At 37.3% G+C, this 18,237-nt stretch overlaps 1 protein-coding gene across 3 annotated transcripts in view; it reads right to left on the bottom strand.

Annotated features, from left to right (window-relative positions):
- HCFC2 (host cell factor C2) overlaps positions 1 to 18,237 on the bottom strand; it is a 41,899-nt gene that overhangs the window by 16,047 nt on the left and 7,615 nt on the right. For all 3 annotated transcript variants that reach the window (XR_008492949.2, XM_054444181.2, XM_054444183.2), the window contains exons 4-9: positions 10,705 to 10,913; positions 9,517 to 9,601; positions 7,757 to 7,863; positions 7,462 to 7,650; positions 3,357 to 3,524; positions 2,402 to 2,454 (exon numbers count right to left, since the gene is read on the bottom strand). Coding sequence is in view for 2 of the 3 variants with exons in the window: in XM_054444181.2 (XP_054300156.1) it covers positions 2,402 to 2,454; positions 3,357 to 3,524; positions 7,462 to 7,650; positions 7,757 to 7,863; positions 9,517 to 9,601; positions 10,705 to 10,913 (811 nt within the window). In the remaining variant the exon portion in view is untranslated. The remainder of the gene's footprint in view (positions 1 to 2,401; positions 2,455 to 3,356; positions 3,525 to 7,461; positions 7,651 to 7,756; positions 7,864 to 9,516; positions 9,602 to 10,704; positions 10,914 to 18,237) is intronic.

Below are 18,237 nucleotides of genomic sequence, written 5' to 3'. Positions count from 1 at the left end.
TCCAGAGCAATTGGGTCCCCTGGGTGAGGCACACCAAATGAAGACATACACTCTAAGGCACACCATTGTTGAAATTTCAGAATACTGGGGATAAAAAGATAAAAAATTAGGTCATATATAAAGGATCAGGAATCCAAATGGCATCACACTTTTCAATACCAACACCGAATGCTAAAAGACACTAGAAAAAATGCTATAAATTTCTGAGGGAAAAACTTCCAATATAGGATTCTATAAGCCAGCCAAACTATCAGTTAAATAGGCTAAAGACATTTTCAGATATGCAAGATCTCAAAAAAGCCCACTTCTCAGGGGGTTGCAACGAAATAAAGGAAAACACAAAGAAAGAGGAAGAAATAAGGTCAAGAAATATGGGCTGTAACACAGGAAAGAGATAAATTCCTATTATGAAACAGAGAGAAGTTAGTTCTAAGGTGACAGCTGTGCAGCAGGCCTAGAGAAGAACCAGTACATAAGGACAGGGGGCTCCAGGAGGAATGGTTCCAAGGGGGGAAAAAAGAAACTACCTTTATGTCCAAATATCTTAAGTTTTATAATTTTTTAGAAAATTTGAGTATGAATTAATGATAGACAAGAAGAAAACTAAGCAAGTGAAAAAGTGAGGCAGTTAATGCCAGGAAAAACAAAGTTGCATGAAAAAGGAGTAATTATCATAGCACATTACATGGCTCACCTGCAACTATTTCACCATCATAGTGTAAACATCAAGTCATAATTCTACTAAAAATATGTGAAGGATGTGGGAACAGGAAAGGAGGGGATGAGGCAGAATTGTAAGAGATCATTAAATTGTCATCTTTCATAATTGAAGACAATTGATCTAAAAGTAGACCCTTCAACAACGTGAGTTTGAACTGTAAGGTTCATTTCTGTGTGATTATTTATTTATTTTTTGAGATGGAGTCTTGCTCGGTCACCCAGGCTGGAATGCAGTGGCACAATCTCGGCTCACTATAAGCTCCGCCTCCTGGGTTCACACCATTCTCCTGCCTCAGCCTCCCAAGTAGCTGGGACTACAGGCACCTGCCACCATGCCCGGCTAATTTTTTGTATTTTTTTTAAGGAGAGACGGGGTTTCACCATGTTAGTCAGGATGGTCTCGATCTCCTGACCTCGTGATCCGCCTGCTTTGGCCTCCCAAAGTGCTGGGATTACAGGTGTGAGCCACCGCACCTGGCCGTGGATTATTTTTAATAAATACAGTTGGTCCTCCATATCTGTGGGTTCCACATCCTCAACCAAACACATATGGAAAATACAGTATTCGCAGGATGCAAAAACTGTGGATACAAAGGGCCGAGTTTTCGCATTTGCAGGTTCCACAGGGCCAACTGCGAGACTTGAATATCGAGGGGACTGCGGGGGGTGGGTCCTGAAACCAAAGCCCTGCAGATACAGAAGGACAACCGTGCATAGTTAGATACCAAAAGAAAGCTACAATAGTTTAAAGTAGTTGCTTCTAGGGAACAGAAATCAAGAGCAGGTAGGGACAGGGTAGGAAAGTACTGCTCTTCATCATAAGCTTTACAGTATCATCTAAATTTGTGATACACACACACACACATATATACACATATATAGTATATAATAAACATATAACATAGGAATATATATAATAGAAATATTATGTCTAATATGACAGGCTACTTAAAAACTGTATGAGCTTTACTTGCAATAACCCCTTCCTGACATACTATGACATGATATACTTCCGGACCTATGCCTTTACTGGTCTTCAGTCATACTCAGAACATATGAGCCAATACCTACATCATTTTCCTTGAAAACAGTCTACTGAGGTAGATGGCAGTTTACCAAATAAAAATAAAGAATCTTAGTAAGCATATTCATTAGTCTCTACCAAGACCTACTGTGATGCACTTCATAAACAAGAAATAACCTCACAAGTGTTCAATTTAGTAACTGATATTTTTCAGTAAACAAAATACATAGTAAAGAAAATATTTTATACATATTTTTAAAGTACATCTTTAGATGTATGTTTGTGTGACATTTAGAAATGACAAAATAATAAACACATAAGTACACATTACATTCAATTAGTCTGATGCTCTGTGTAATGCAGCTAGGCTTCTCTTGGCCTGGGGTTTTCAATTCAGGCTTCTGTCACAGTGACCTGTGAAGCTTTCTTCAAAAACAGAGCTGCCTGGGCATTTTCCTAAAGATTCTGCTTCACTAGATTTGAGAAAGAGCTTGGGAATCTGTGTTTGTTTGTTTGTTTGTTTACCTCAGAGATAACTCTCAAGTGCAGGCAGGATTAAGGACCCCTCTTCTAGAGTAGTAGTATGCTAAATATCTGAATAAAAATTGAGACTATAACCATAAACATCCAATTACCTTCACACACTTTTTTACTTACACTGTTAGGAATGATGTTATTACTGCCTTGTCTGTGAGGGTCCATCCTGACTCCTGCAGGAATGAGAAAGGTTCAGACTGATATGCTCTTAATTAGCTTCAATAAAATATAATTAAATATTTTTAAAGTTACATATTAAAGTTTAAAAAGTAGTATCTTTACCAAAGGTTATATGTTTTCTTAATAGTTTGCTTAAGTTGACTGAAATCCTCTCTGGAAAAATGTGCAAAATTTGTGTTTGCTTTTACTTCCAAGGCCTATTTAGTTAAAAATACTTTTGAAAAAAGCTAAGATATTTATAAAAGCAAATTAAAGCCATCTGCTGAAGTCAAGTAATATGTCAATTTAGGAAAGTACATAAAAATGAACTGCAGAAAACACAATCTATCCTACGTGTCTATGTGTTCTACTACATCATAATGGTAAGACAGCCAAGTTTTAGAACTGAAATACAACGTATTTGAATTATCAGGCATGGACCTAATGTCATAAAATTTCTTAAACCAAACCTAATCACAGACTTTTCTGCAGTGTGTATACACACACACACACACACACACACGTACTGCAGTATATGTGTGCGTGTGTGCGTGTGTGAATTTTTTTTTTTTTTTAAGACAGAGTCTCACTTGTTGCTCAGGCTGGAGTGCAGTGGCATGATCTCAGCTCACCGCAACCTCCACCACCTGGGTTCAAGTGACACTTTTGCTTCAGCCTCCCGAGTAGCTGGGATTACAGGTGTGCACCACCATACCCGCTAATTTTTGTATTTTTAGTAGAGATGGGGTTTTACCATGTTGACCAGGCTGGTCTCAAACTCCTGACCTCAGGTGATCCACCTGCCTCAGCCTCCCAAAGTGCTGGGATTACATGCGTGAGCCACCATGCCTTGCCTGCAGTACATATTTTTAAAAGCATGTGAGCACACATACTTTAAGCATGAAAATTATGTTACCTTGCATATTTGGTGCTGCTGAAGAATCTGATGATGCAGCTTGGTATGGCAAGTCCGTACTCAACTGCAAAAGATAGCCCTCAACCGTAGACACTTCATCCCACTTGACATGAAAGGAGTTGGTAGTGGCTTTGATCAGCTGTACTTGAGATGGTGCTGGTGGTTTCTCTATAGAACAATCATGATATTATACATTTAAGTTTCCAGTGTATAAATGGTTTGCCAATATAGTTTGTGTGGACCGGAGCTTTGAAAACATCAGCAATGAACATTTCATCTGCTTACCAAGACAGGGAAAGTTTACTCAGATAAACACAGCTATAGTAGGTCAAATAAAAATAGTTTCGGGTTCTTATTCTATTTATTTATTTATTTATTTTCTTAGACAAATATATCTATAAACAAAACAATCCAGTACGAAACTACCAAACTATACGAGACTTCAGATTCGGAAATGTGTTTAATCCTAGAAGGAGTTTTTTTGGGGGAAGCTGGGAATCCTAGAAGGTTTTTGCAGGGAGGCTGGGGAGAGGCAAGGGGAGTCAAGTATTAAAGCTACATTATTTTATCTTTCTTAGAAGTTCTAATATTCTTTAATTTTATGAGCCAATTTTCAGCCAACAGCACACATTTTAGCAATTCTGTTAATGTTAGCAAAGATAACTTGGACATGATATTTTACAAAAGCATAACTTCTCTGAAGTTAATACCCCCTTATCAAGACTTGTACTACCAGCTGGGCATGGTGGTTCATGCCTGTAATCCCTGCACTTTTGGGAGGCCGAGGCAGGTGGATCACCTGAAGTCAGGAGTTCCAGACCAGCCTGGCCAACATGGTGAAACCCCGTCTCTACTAAAAATACGAAAATTAGCCAGGCGTGGTGGCTGGCGCCTGTAATTCCAGGTACTCAGAAGGCTGAGGCAGGAGAATCACTTGAATCTGGGAGGTGGAGGTAGCAGTGAGCCGAGATCACATCACTGCACTCCAGCCTGGGCAGCAGAGTGGGACTCCGTCTCAAAAAAGAAAAAACAGAAATGGTGGGAGGAAGAGATAAATCCTTAACTTCCATAGCAGAAAGTGAGCGCATTATTGCCTAAATGAAAAAAAAAAATACATCAAAGTAACAATATATGCATGTGATACAGAGATATGGAAGTAAAGAATCATTTAACAGAGTTAAGAACAAATAAATGCTTGTAAAGCAAGTAAAATGAGGAAAGGTGCGAGCAAAGAACTGTGATTTTTCATAGAAAGCCTCATGGAATTCTATTACTCTTTTACATTGCTATCAAATGCACAAAGTTTAACTAAAAGTGAAAAAAAGAAAAAAAAACAAGATGAGCCCCCTCTTCCACCAAAACCGATGCTAACTTACCAAGAGGAAAAGCAAAATCTATATTTTGCCCTTATGATCGTGGCCATGATTACTTTTAGAAGAATACTGATATCTAAAGCTCATTATGAAAAGGTTTATAGAAAAACAGTCCATTCAAATCCAATTTTTTTTTATCTTTTTAAGTCACAGATCCCTTAGAGAATCTGTGCAAAGTGATATAATCCCTACAGAGAAAAATTCAGTCATACACATTTTTTTCATCCAATTTCAGAGACTGAAGCTTATCCTTAGACTTTAGTTAATAATTTCCAATTTCAAAGATGAACCAGTAAGTTGAATTTTCTATATTTTTTTTCTTGCTTGCTAGTATATGCTTCTTCCACAGAAAGCATTTACTCTCGTTTCATTATTTTTTCAACCATCTTAATTTTAAAATTAAACTCTTTTTACATTACAAAAACAATACATGCTACTGTAGAAAATACAGATAAGTAATGACAGAAAAGCTCTGAAGAAAATGTATAATCTCAGCTCTCAGATAATGCTTTGGTGTGTGTCCTTCCAAGTTTTCTATTTATAATTTTGAAAACACTGGAGTCATTATATGTTTTATAATCTGTTTTTCTCATATAACATCACACATTATATCTCCAGATCTAATTTCTCTAATGGCCACTAGATTCATCTATTTATTCAAATGCCTGCTTGATCTTATTTCAAACTTAGCATGGTCTAAATGGAACTCTTGATTTTCTCCACAATGCTGTTTTCTTTCAATCTTCCCTATCTCAGTAAAATTCAAGCTAAAAACTTCATCCTCCATTCTTCCCTGTCACTTGCCACACAAATTATCAACCAGTTCTGTCAACAAGAACTCCAAAATATATCCTGAATTTATCCAGTCCACCCCTCCTCCATTGTCACCACTATAGTCTAAAATACTTTTTTGACTACTGCAAGAGATTTCTAACTTGTCTTGCAGTGTGCACCTACAATTCATTTTCCATACAACTGCCAGTGACCATTCCAAAATGTACATCAGAATGTGTCACATCTCTCCTTCAAACTTACACAAAACTTCCCACTGTACTTTAAAAATAACTTAGAAATTCTAACACCACATTCAAGGCCCTATGTCCTGTGGTCATCTCTCTAACCTCCATTCCTACACTTTCCTCTTTGTTTACCCAGCTCAAATCTGTTACCAAACACGCCAAGTATTCCCATCTCAGACTCCTTGTATGTGCTGTTCCCTCTTCCTGCAGTGGTTTCTCTGGCCTTTTTATGTGGGTAGCTCCTTCTCACCATTCGAATCACATCCCATGTCATCTCACCACAGAAGCCTTTTTTGACTACCCACCCTGAAGCAGCCACCACTCCCATGCCCCATACCTAACACCACTATCTCATGTATTCACATGATTAACAGAAACTGAACTTATTTTGTTAACCTGTTTCACTATTGCTCATTATCTCCTTGCTGTTGTAACCCCTTAGAATGTAAGTTCTTTGTGAGAGCAGGGGCACTATCAGTCTTGTTCACTGCTATATTCTCAGCATTTAGAACAATTCCTGCTACGCAGCTGTCAATCAGTATTTATTAAAAATCGATGTGAGGTACACTTTTTAAAAATTTTGGTGTTTTAATAATTTTTTCCCCCTTTAGAGACGGGGTCTTGCTCTGATACCCAGGCTGGAGTGCAGTGGGGCAATCAGAGCTCACTGTAGGCAGACTCAGACCCCTGGGCTCAAGTAATCCTCTTGCCTCAGCCTCCCAAGAAGCTGGGACTATAGGTGTGAGCCACTGTACCTGGCTAATTTTTTGTTTGGTAGAGATGAGGGTCTCACTATGTTGCCCAGGCTTGTCTTGAACTCATGGCCCCAAGCAATCCTCCTGCCTCAGCTTCCCAAAGTGCTAGGATTACAGGTGTGAGCCACTGCACCCAGCCTCTAATATATTTTTTAAAAATCTTTTATTTTAAAATAATTTTAGATTTGCAGAAAAGTTGCAAAGATAGTACAGCATTGCCATAACCCCCTGACCCCAGCTTTCCCTTTTCTCCAGCTTCCCCTAATATTACCACATTTGTTAAAACTAAGAAATTATTGGTTTAATACTATTAACTCAACTATAGACAACTCAGATTTCACCAGTTTTTCAATTAATGTCTTTTTTTGTTCCAGGATCCAATCTGGAACACAATATCACATTCAGTTGTAATGTCTCCTTCGTCTCCTCCGCTTTTTGATTATTTGTCTTTCCTTGTTTTCCTTCACTTTGAAACTTCTGAATAGTACTGCTCACATATTCTTTGTAGAAGATCTAGAATGTCCCTCAGTTTGGGCTTGTTGATATTTTCTCATAGTTAGGCTGAGGTTATGGATTTGGGAATACTACCGAGGTACTTTCACTTATCACATGATATTAGGGAGTAAATGATACTAACTTATCACTAGTGATATTAACCTTGATCACTTGATTAAGGTAGTGCTTGCCAGGTTTCTCCTGATTGCCAAGTTTCTGTAAAGCTACTATTTTCCGTTTCCATACTCTATTCTTTGCAAAGGAGTCTTTAAATCCAGCCTACACTCAAGGAGAGGATAATTATATACTTCTCAGGAGTGGAGAATAACTACACATATTGTTTCTTCCATTCATACTTAATTATGGGAAACAGAGGCAGTCGCATTTACAGTAAGTCTCAAAAGGCAGACATTTGAGTGCTTACCTAAAGGAAAAAGTTTATTTGTTAAATATTCTTACCTACCAGTATCAAGATACCAAAGATCCTTGCAGCAAACTTGACTATTCAGTGCTTTTTTGTAGCCATCTCTTCCACTCCAAAAATACAATCGAGTGCCAATTGCAACAGCGCAGTGGCCAGCTCTTGGTCTTGGTCTTGAATTTTTTTTATCTTCCTGAGAATCTGATACTAGGGTGGTCCACTCTGTTGTATCTGAAAAGATAGAAATATCCATGACTAATCTTTTGTTCTTAACAAAATTACAAAAATTATCTTATTAATAAAGATTAATTCAATGAGTAACTCTTAAAAGACTCACCTAGATTTAGGTAAGAAAATGAACTGGTACATCTCCATTCACAATCATGAGGTGAAGTCTCAGTATTTTCCCCCTTATGTGGGACCCATCCACCAAAAATGTACATCCTAAGCAACAAAAAACAAAAACATAAAGTAGCTTATTTCATTTTACTTCTTGGATTTGAAGTGCTAAGAATAGAAAAATTTCCTATCAGTTGACTCAGAGCTTCAGAACTATTCATTCACTTACCATTGCCAAGGTAATGGGAATAAGAAGATTAATAAAGTGGTCTTTTTTCAAGAGTTTACAATTTTATGAAGCAATACAGAATCACAATTATTTCTCTCTGGCAAGTTACTTAAAGTGAAGAATATTTCAACTATAATATATTTAAAAATCAATATTGCCTATAATATACAAAGGGTACCTCAGAGAGATACTCAATTGATCTGTGACATCCAAAGTCAAATTTAAAATTGTATGCATATAGTAACCGAAGAGGATTAAATTTCATATAACTTTGGTCATTGATATCACTTAAACAAAAAAACTTTAAACTGTGTTCCTTTAGGGCCCTAGGAGTTCTTAAGACAAGCCTGATGGCTGCTGGAAGAGAAAGGCTCATTAGGCAGAAATCAGGGCCCATGTGACCTGATGTCAACCAGATCTATTTTTTTTTATGCCAACCAGAGATTTTTTTTTTTGAGACAGGATCTTGTTCTGTTGCCCAGGCTAGAGTACAGTGGCATGATAACGGTCCACTGCAAACTCAACCTCCTGGGCTCAGGCCATCCTTCCACCTTGGCCTCCCAAAGTGCTGGGATTATAGGCATGAGCCACCACGCCTGGCCAGAGCTCTATTTTTTAAAATCCATTTTATATGTTGGGGTTTCAGTGGAAAATTTCATTTTATAAAATGGCTCTTCAGTTAAAAAAATGTATAAGATTTTGTTTAAATGTAAAGACCATCCTGTTTGGTTTTGAATTTAAAAAAACAAAAACAAAACTAGGTTCTAAATTACAACAGTCATTTCCTAAACTATTACATTTAATATTTAATATTACTGCAATAGTAAATATTTCATTAAATTCTAATTAAACAGTACTCCCAATTGTGGCACAATGTTGCACAAATAAGGGAATTTGTTGATGGTAGTAACAGTCAACATTTATGGAGTGCTCACTTCATACCAGAAACTGTTCTAAGCATTTCATATGTATTAATCCATTTAGTCTTCATTACAGCCTTGTCAAGTAAGTTTTACTTTAATCCACATTGTATACTTAAGGAAAGTGAGGTACAAACAGATTAAATTTTCTTGCCCCAGGTCATACAGGACAAGTGCCAAAGCTGAGTCTTGAATTTAGGCAATCTGGTCACAGAGTTTGTATTCTAACCATCAACTCTATATTGCCATCTAAAGCATAATCATTAAGAGCATATGCCTCAGTACAAATGAAGCACTACCAAAAATACGAAAAAGGAAACAGTGAGTTAGGTGATTAGTTTGGCAACACCCAGGTTAACACTTACATAAAGCCTACTCTGGGCAAGGCATTATAAGGAATGCAAAGAAGTAAAAGAGAGAGCATAAGAAAATGGCACATTAAGTATTTTAGCTCCTACAGACAAATTATTTTAGCTTCAGTAAGCACAATCAAACTTTGTTAAGTTTCATAATCTATTTCCAAGAAACTACTAGCATTACTTGCTTTGTGTGCTTCTTAAGTTGTTTTTTTAAAAAAAAACAGAAGCAAAATACAAAAAACCACCATACTTGTTTCCTATAACACTGGCTGTATGAAGGCTTCGTGGAAGTGGCACTGTCCCTTTAGTTTCTGGTTTTGACCATGACATAGTTTCTAAAAGTAAAAATAATTATATTAGCAACTTGATCTAACAACAGTAGATTACCTCAACTTGCATAATTTTAAAAAATAAAACAAGGACTTACCAAAATGAAACAAAGTATTTTAAAACAGTTATTTGAACATTATCTTAAACATTTCCAGCTTACATAAACTGCCAATCAGAAATTTATTTACACTTAATGTTAGTACAGTTAACATTATCAGTTAACTCCGTATCCATGGGTCCTGCATCCATGGATTCAACTAACCACAGATTGAAAATATTCACAAAATCTTTGGCTGCATTGAACATGTTTTCTTTCTGTCATTATTCCCTAAACAATACAGTATAACAACCATTTATATGGTATTTACATTGTATTAGGTGTTACAAGTAATCTCGAATGGAGATGATTTAAAGTATATGGGAGAATATGCAAATACTACACCATTTTATATCAGGGACTTGAGCATCCATGGATTTTGGTATCAGGGAAGGTCCTGAATAAATCTTCCACAGATACCGAGGGATGACTGTATTTGTAATAAATAAGTGTGCTTAGGGTGCTACCAATTGTGAATTAAGAACAATATTAGAGATTTTACCATTTTAAGTAAGAGTACACTGGACAGAAGATAGTCAAAGGTGAGAGGCACACTACCCTCCAATCATTCATTCCTAGGATCCCTTTAGAGAGAACTACCTAAGGGTTTTTTACTGACCATGAATAACATTGTTAATGCTACATTTCCTGTAGATAGGGTAACCGTATAAAGTTATCATCCCCAACAGGACATTTTTCAGAGTGAAAGGGAGTATTGTACTATTGATAATTACACAAGACAATAAGCATAAACCAGAATCACCCCAGGTAAACCAGGACATACGGTAACCCTATTTACAGAACGCACAAGAGAGTTACTATCATAAACCAAACATTCATTTTCTCAATCTGATTTATCAGCAACCATTCATATCACACATAAGCTGTCCCTGAGGCTACAAGTGCTGGTTATAAATCTAAGTACAACTCAATAAATACTGCAACCAATAATATTTTTCAAAGCATTTTTTAATTTGCCCTATTCCTGAGCCTGAATCAAGTTAAACTTACCTAAGTCAAGCTGCCATAGGTCATCCAGGCGAGCACCACACATTCCACCAAAAACATACATTTTAGGACTTCCAGAATCTTTTTTGCAATATATAACAGCTGTGTGGGATTCTCTTGGAGAAGGCACAACCCCTTTAGTCACTGGAATGCTCCAACCCACAACACCAGAGCCATGCTGTAGCTCCAACTCATAAAAATCATTTAAATATCTAGGATATCATAGAAAAAATTAAAACGTTCAGATAATATATACCCTTTATTTGCATTTTATTTCTATTTATAAAGATAAAATGTGCTTACTGTGAAAAGTTCAGATAGTACAGAAAGGCATTAGGGGAGCAGAAACCCCAAACCTCATTCATGCAATACATACTTATCAAACACTACTATGTACCAGGCACTCTTCTGGGGCTCAGTAGTGAGCAGAAGAGATTAAAAATAATTCCTGTCATCATTTAGCCAACACTCTTATCAATGACAACTTGCCAACTGTTGGTGTTAAAACATAGCTACAAATCCTCTGACAATCTTCCCATCAGGAAGTTGGGTCTATGTTCCCTTCCCTTGATTCTGGGCTGGTTTGTGACTGCTTTGATTAATAGGGTATGGTGAAAGCACACTATGTGACTTCTGAGGCTGGGTCACAGAACGCCTAAACGGCTTAACTAGAACACTCACTCTTGGAATCCTGAACCACCATGTAAGAAGTTCAACTCCCATAAAACTACCATCTGGGTGGCCATATGCAGGTATGTAGGGTGACAGAACCAGCTGAGTTTGTCCTTTAGCCATCGCAGTTGAGGCATCGGACACAGAAGTAACCCCTTCAAGCCTTCTCAGCTGAGGTCCCAGCCATCCCTCCTGTGGCCTATTTGAATTCCTGACCCACAGAATCCATGAACATAATCAAATGGTTATTATTCTGCATCATTAAATTTTGGGGCAGTTTACTGTATGGCACTAGATAACCAGAACAATCACTATTGAAAATATTTTGGTAAATATCCCTTAAGACACCTCTGTCTATGGATAAACACATATGGATAAATGAGGCATACTAAAAATGCTGCTTTGTAACTTTTAAAATTTTCACTATAATGTCTTAGCAATGTCCTACATAGCTTTGTAACTTTAGAAAGTGGCACTAAGTTTCATGGATGTTTTGAAGTTTTGAGCAAAATGACTTTTGTAGAAATCTATTTCCTACAAAATTATTATTTAAGTGTAAGGGCAAAAATTATAACATTTCAGGACATATAAAGCTTCAAAGTTTAGCCACATAATTGTTTTGGGGAAAATAATTCTAGGATGTTATCTAGGGAAAAGAAAAATAAATCTAACAATACTTTGAATAGGCCTGGCGCGGTGACTCACGCCTGTAATCCAGCACTTTGGGAGGCTGAGGCGGGAGGAACATGAAGTCAGGAGATCGAGACCATCCTAGCTAACATGGTGAAACCCTGTCTCTACTAACAAAAATACAAAAAATTAGCCGGGTGTGGTGGTGGGCACCTGTAGTCCCAGCTACTCGGGAGGCTGAGGCAGGAGAATGGCATGAACCCGGGAGGCAGAGCTTGCAGTGAGCCGAGATCACGCCACTGCACTCCAGCCTGGGAGACAGAGTGAGACTGCATCTCAAAACAAAAATAAATACATAAATAAATAATAAAGAAATAATACTTTGAGTAAGAGAAATGGTAGTAATTTATGGTTACATCTAAACTGATGTTCAAATCTGTGGTTATGAGATCTAAATAACCACTAAGAAAAACTTACTACAAAGTTAATTTTTAATATTTATCATAACCTGGAATAAGATTCAAAAATATATGGAACATACAGAAAAAGGAGGTAGGCAAAAGAATGTTAAAAAAAAGACAGTAATTTATTCCCAAGGATGACAGGATATTTTCATTGTAAATGTGTGTTAATTTCCAAGCAACTAAGGTATGCACAAAATTAGCACATATAATTCTCAAATCACTAGAGGGAAACAGTCAAAGAAAAATAATAAATAGGGAAAAAGTAAAGAAATGGGGGAAAAAAGCAAAGTACAGTATATAGAAAGCAGTTAATAAGATAGTTAAAAAAAAAACAAAAAACAGGCCAGGGGCCGGGCGCGGTGGCTCATGCCCAATCTCAGCAGTTTGGGAGGCCAAGGCGGGCAGATCACCTGAGGTCAGGAGTTCAAGACCAGCCTGGCCAACATGGTGAAACCCCGTCTCTACTAAAAATACAAAAAATTAGCTGGGCGTGGTGGTGGGTGCCTGTAATCCCAGCTACTCAGGAGGCTGAGGCAGGAGAATCACTTGAACCTGGGAGGTGGAGGTTGCAGTGAGCCAAGATCACATGGCTGCAGTCCAGCCTGGGTGACACAGCGAGACTCCGTCCCAAAAAAAACCAAAAAACAAAAAAGAAAAAACAAAAAAACAAAAAAACCAAAAAAACCCCACCATAAACAATGTCAAAAGAAGAAAAGACAAACTTAAAAAGTTTAGTACATGTTGCAGAAAAAAAGGTTAAATTTTCCTAAAAATCCAGATAATGACCACTCACACAATAGACACAGATAAAAAGATATAAACTGACAGTTCACAGAACAGGAAATAAAAATTATATAAACATATATATACACACACACACACAGACACAGACACAGATGTATAAACATGCACGTACACGAACACACATATACATATACATATACATATGCAAATGTTTTCCCTCATCACAACTTAAAAAAATCTGGCATAGGCAAGAAAAGGGAGGAAAGGCAACAAAGCAGAGTGGATGGAAAACACAAAATACAAGGGCAGAATAAAACTGCCCTATTATAAGACAAAATCTGATCAGGGTTGGTGGTGGGGGCTGGAATGCAGGGGAAACAAAATACAAAATACAAGGGCAGAATAAAACTGCCCTATTATAAGACAAAATCTAGTCAGGGTTGGTGGTGGGGGCAGGAATGCAGAAGAAACAAAATACAAAATATAATGGCAGAATAAAACTGCCCTATTATAAGACAAAATCTGGTCAGGGTTGGTGGTGGGGGCAGGAATGCAGGGGAAACAAAATACAAGAACCCCAAATCTAAGTATAAGCTATGAAAATCAAGGATAATATTAAAACTATCTAAAACTAATGTGGCATAGGCTTAAACTGTTGAGAATGGACATCAGCCAGTATGCTATCCAGTTCATATTGGCTATTAGCCCCATTTACAAAAGATAAATCTACAACAAAACGATGTACACAAGTTGAAAATTAGATATACAAGAAACAAAACACAGATCCACAATCACAGTGGGAGACTTGAGCATGTCACTCAAAAGTTGGTAAGACCTAGACTCACAAAATAGAATAGCTTTGAACATTCATTTAATAGAGGCAGGTGCAATGGCACATGCCTGTACTCCCAGCTACTCAGGAGGCTGAGGTGGGAAGATTACTTGAGCCTAGGAGTTATCCAGCCTGAGCAACACAGTAAGAACACATCTCTAAAATCAATAATAATAAATACATAAAACATTGATTTAATAGATAAAGAACCTCGTACACAGTCAAGAACTCATGGTCTTAATGAGCACCTATGGAATCACAAAAATTGACTGTGAAATAGGCACAAATACATCTTTATAGACCACATTTCCTGACCACAATATAATAAAACTAGATATTGGCAATAATAACAAAACTTTCCACTTGGAGATCTTTAAAAAATTGTAGCAAATTACTTTTAAAGAGAAAATAGAAATCAATGACAATAAAAGCAGTATGTATCAAACCCTATGGGACACGGCCAAAGATATAATCACAGGAAAATAACACTGAAAAAAAATGAACTAATGAGCATTCAAATTATTAGAAGTTAGAAAAAGCATTCAAACTACTCGAAGTTTAAAAGATGCTGGGCGTGATGGCTCAAGCGGGTAATCCCAGCACCTTGGGAGACTGAGGTAGGAGGACTGCTTGAGGCCAGGAGTTCAAGACCAGCCTGGACAACATGGCAAGATCCTGTCTCAACAAAAAACTTAAAAATTTAGCCAGGCATGGCTGCATGTGCCTGTAGTCCTAGCTACTCAGAAGGCTGAGGTGGGAGTATAGCTTGAACCCAAGAGTTCAAGGCTGCAGTAAGCTATGATTGTGTCACCACCCTCTAGCCTGGGTGACAGAATGAGATCCTGTCTCTAAAAAAAAAAAAAAAAAAAAAAAGGTTAGGAACAAAAGTTGAAAGAAATGGAATAGAGTTAAAGAGTTAAAGAAAATAAACTAAAAAGAAAAACAGACAGTCAATAAAACTAAAAAATGGCTCTTTGAAATAAATAAAATAACAAATCACTAGCAAGTCTGATTAGACAAAACTAACATGTAGGGATAAGAAAAGAGATACAACAACGGATATAGAGATTTTAAAGTTAGAGAGAATTGTCTTTATAACTTTAAAACATTTTTAAATAAATAATTTTTTTTTTAAATTTTTACAGACGGGCTCATTATATTGCCCAGGCTAGATTTAAACGCCTGGGTTCAGATGATCCTCCTGTCTCAGACTCCCAAGCAGCTGGGACTATAGGTGCGTACCACCACACCTGGCTGTCTTATAACTTTTAGAAATAAATTTAAAAATCTAGATAAATGGGTAACTTCTCAAAAAAATTACTAAAAATTACGAAAGGTTGAAAACCTAAATAGATCAATACTTATAGAAGAAATTGAAAAGGCAATCAAAGATCATATACCAATCCCAGGTAAATATGGAAAATTTCTACTAAATATTCAAGGAATTAAGTTATTTAAATATAATAAAAGATGGAGGGCTTTCCGTGACCTCAGAACATAACCCTGATTACGTTTTCAAGGATACCATAATCCTGATACTCAAATCAGATTACAATAGCACCCTACTCCCCCAAATAAAGACAATACAGGCAAAATCACTAATAAATATAGGTATTATAAATAAATGTTAGAAATGTGATTCAGCAAAGAAAAGAATTCTGTAACACAATAAAGTGAGATTTAACTACGAATAAAAAGGTGGCTCATATTTCAGAACCTCAATTAATTAATTAAAATAATTCACAAAATTCATGGATTAAAGGAGAGACACAGTAAGCTCCAAAATGAATTTAAACTACCTCAATATACATTTCTTGTTAAAAAGAGAGAAAAATAAAACTAGTAAGCTGGAAATTTAAGAACATTTTGGCCAGGCATGGCGGCTCACGCCTGTAATCCCAACACTTTGGGAGGCCAAGGTAGGAGGATCACTTGAGCCCAAGAGTTCAAGACCAGCCTGGGCAACATGGAAAGACCTTGTCTCTATGAAAAAGAAAAAGAAAAAAAAAGTTTTAAAATTAGCTGGGCATGGTGGCATGCACCTGTGGTCCCAGCTAGCTACTCAAGAGGCTGAGGCAGGGGGACTGTCTGAGCCCAGGAGGTCAAGGGTGCAGAGAGCTGTGATCATGCCACTGTACTCCAGCCCCAGGTGACGGAGTGAGGCTCCGTCTCAAAAAGAAAAGAAAAGAAAAGAAAATGTCCTTAATGTTATTAAAATCACATACCAACAACCTATAGCAAATGCCACAATTAATGATAGAAAGGTAAATATATTAATGAAACAGAATAGAGTCTAGAGCAGGAATCAACAAATGTTTCCTGTAAGGGTCCGACAGTAAATATTTTAGGCTTCATAGGCCATAAAATCTATTGCAACTACTCAACTGTGCTGTTTCAACATGAAAGCTGCCAACAGCAATACAAAATGAATGGGGATGGCTGTGTTCCAATAAAACTTTATTAATAAAAAAAGACAGCAGGCCACATTTGGCCCACAGGATATAGTTTGCAACCCCTGGTCTAGAAAGCCTAGAAAGACATATTTGTACAAGAATTAAGATAAGACAGAGATGGAATTTCAAATCAATAGAAAAAATGGCTTATTTAATAAATGGTGTTGGGAAAATTGAAAATCAACTAGGAAAAGAAGTAAAAAGCCTCACACTAGTCACAAAAGTGTATCACAAATGCATTAATGTTCTAAACAGAAACAAAACTGTGAATGAACTAGAAGAAAATATAGAAAATTTATTTTTATAATTTTCCTGAAGGAGAGTCTTTCAAAGCAAGATTCAAAACCAGAAAGCCATAGTAGAAAATATTGTCAAACATGATGAAACTAAACAGAAAACCCTTTTTAAAAAAGGCAAAGTGGGCTGGGCGTGGTGGCTTATGCTTGTAATCCCAGCACTTTGGGAGGCCGAGGCGGGCGGATCATGAGGTCAGGAGTTCGAGACCAGCCTGGCCAACAAAGTGAAACCCTGCCTCTCCTAAAAATACAAAAATTAGCTGGGCATGGTTGTGGGAGCCTGTAATCCCAGCTACTCGGGAGGCTGAGGCAGGAGAATCGCTTGAACCCATGAGGCGGAGGCTGCAGTGAGCCGAGATCGTGCCACTGCACTCCAGCCTGGGTGACACAGCTAGACTCCGTCTCAAAAAAAAAAAAAAGGCAAAGAGAAGACTTAGAAAACATATTTGGAACATATAAAAATATATATATGTAAAGAACTCCTAAGAATCAACAATAATAAAAAAATTGAAATCCATTTAAATATTAGAAATAATAAATGAATTCAGCAAGGTCACAGGATACAAGATAAATAACAAAACCAAGGTTGTGTTTCTATATACTAGCAATGAACAATCCAGAAATGAAATTAAGAAACCAAATCGGCCGGGTGCGGTGGCTCACGCCCGTAATCCCAGCACTTTGAGAGGCTGAGGTGGGCGGATCACGAGGTCAGGAGATCGAGACCATCCTGGCTAACATGGTGAAACCCAGTCTCTACTAAAAATACAAAAAAAATTAGCTGGGCATGGTGGCAGGCGCCTGTAGTGCCAGCTACTCAGGAGGCTGAGGCAGGAGAATGGCATGAACCCAGGAGGCGGAGCTTGCAGTGAGCTGAGCTCGCGCCACTGCACTCCAGCCTGGGCGACAGAGTGAGACTCCATCTCAAAAAAAAAAAAAAAAAAAAAAATAGAAACCAAATCGATTCATAATATCCTCAAAAAGAATAAAAAACTTAAGAATACATTTATCAAAATTAGAAAGAGCAACACATACATTGAAAACTACAAAATATTGCTGAGAGAAAATTTAAAAGATTTAAATAAATGGAGAAACATCCCATGTTCATGAATTGGCAGACCCAATATTATTAAGATGGCGATTCTCCTCAAACTGATATATAATCAATGAAATCCCTATCAAAATCCCAGTAAGCCTTTTTGCACAAATTTTACTTTTTTTTTTTTTTTTTTGAGACAGAGTCTTGTTCTGTAGCCCTGGGTGGAATGCACTGATGTAAACATGGCTCACTGTAGTCCTGGCCTCCTGTGCTCAAGCAATCCTCCTGCTCTGGCCCCCCATGTAGATGGGACCACAGGCACATACCACTACACCTGGCTAATTTTCTAATGTTTTGCAGAGACAGGGTCTTGCCATGTTGTCCAGGCTGGTCTCAAACTTCTGGG

This window comes from Pongo pygmaeus, chromosome 10 (genome assembly GCF_028885625.2).
Source record: "Pongo pygmaeus isolate AG05252 chromosome 10, NHGRI_mPonPyg2-v2.0_pri, whole genome shotgun sequence".
Lineage (NCBI taxonomy): Eukaryota > Metazoa > Chordata > Mammalia > Primates > Hominidae > Pongo > Pongo pygmaeus.
This window is presented reverse-complemented; position numbering and strand designations above follow the sequence as displayed.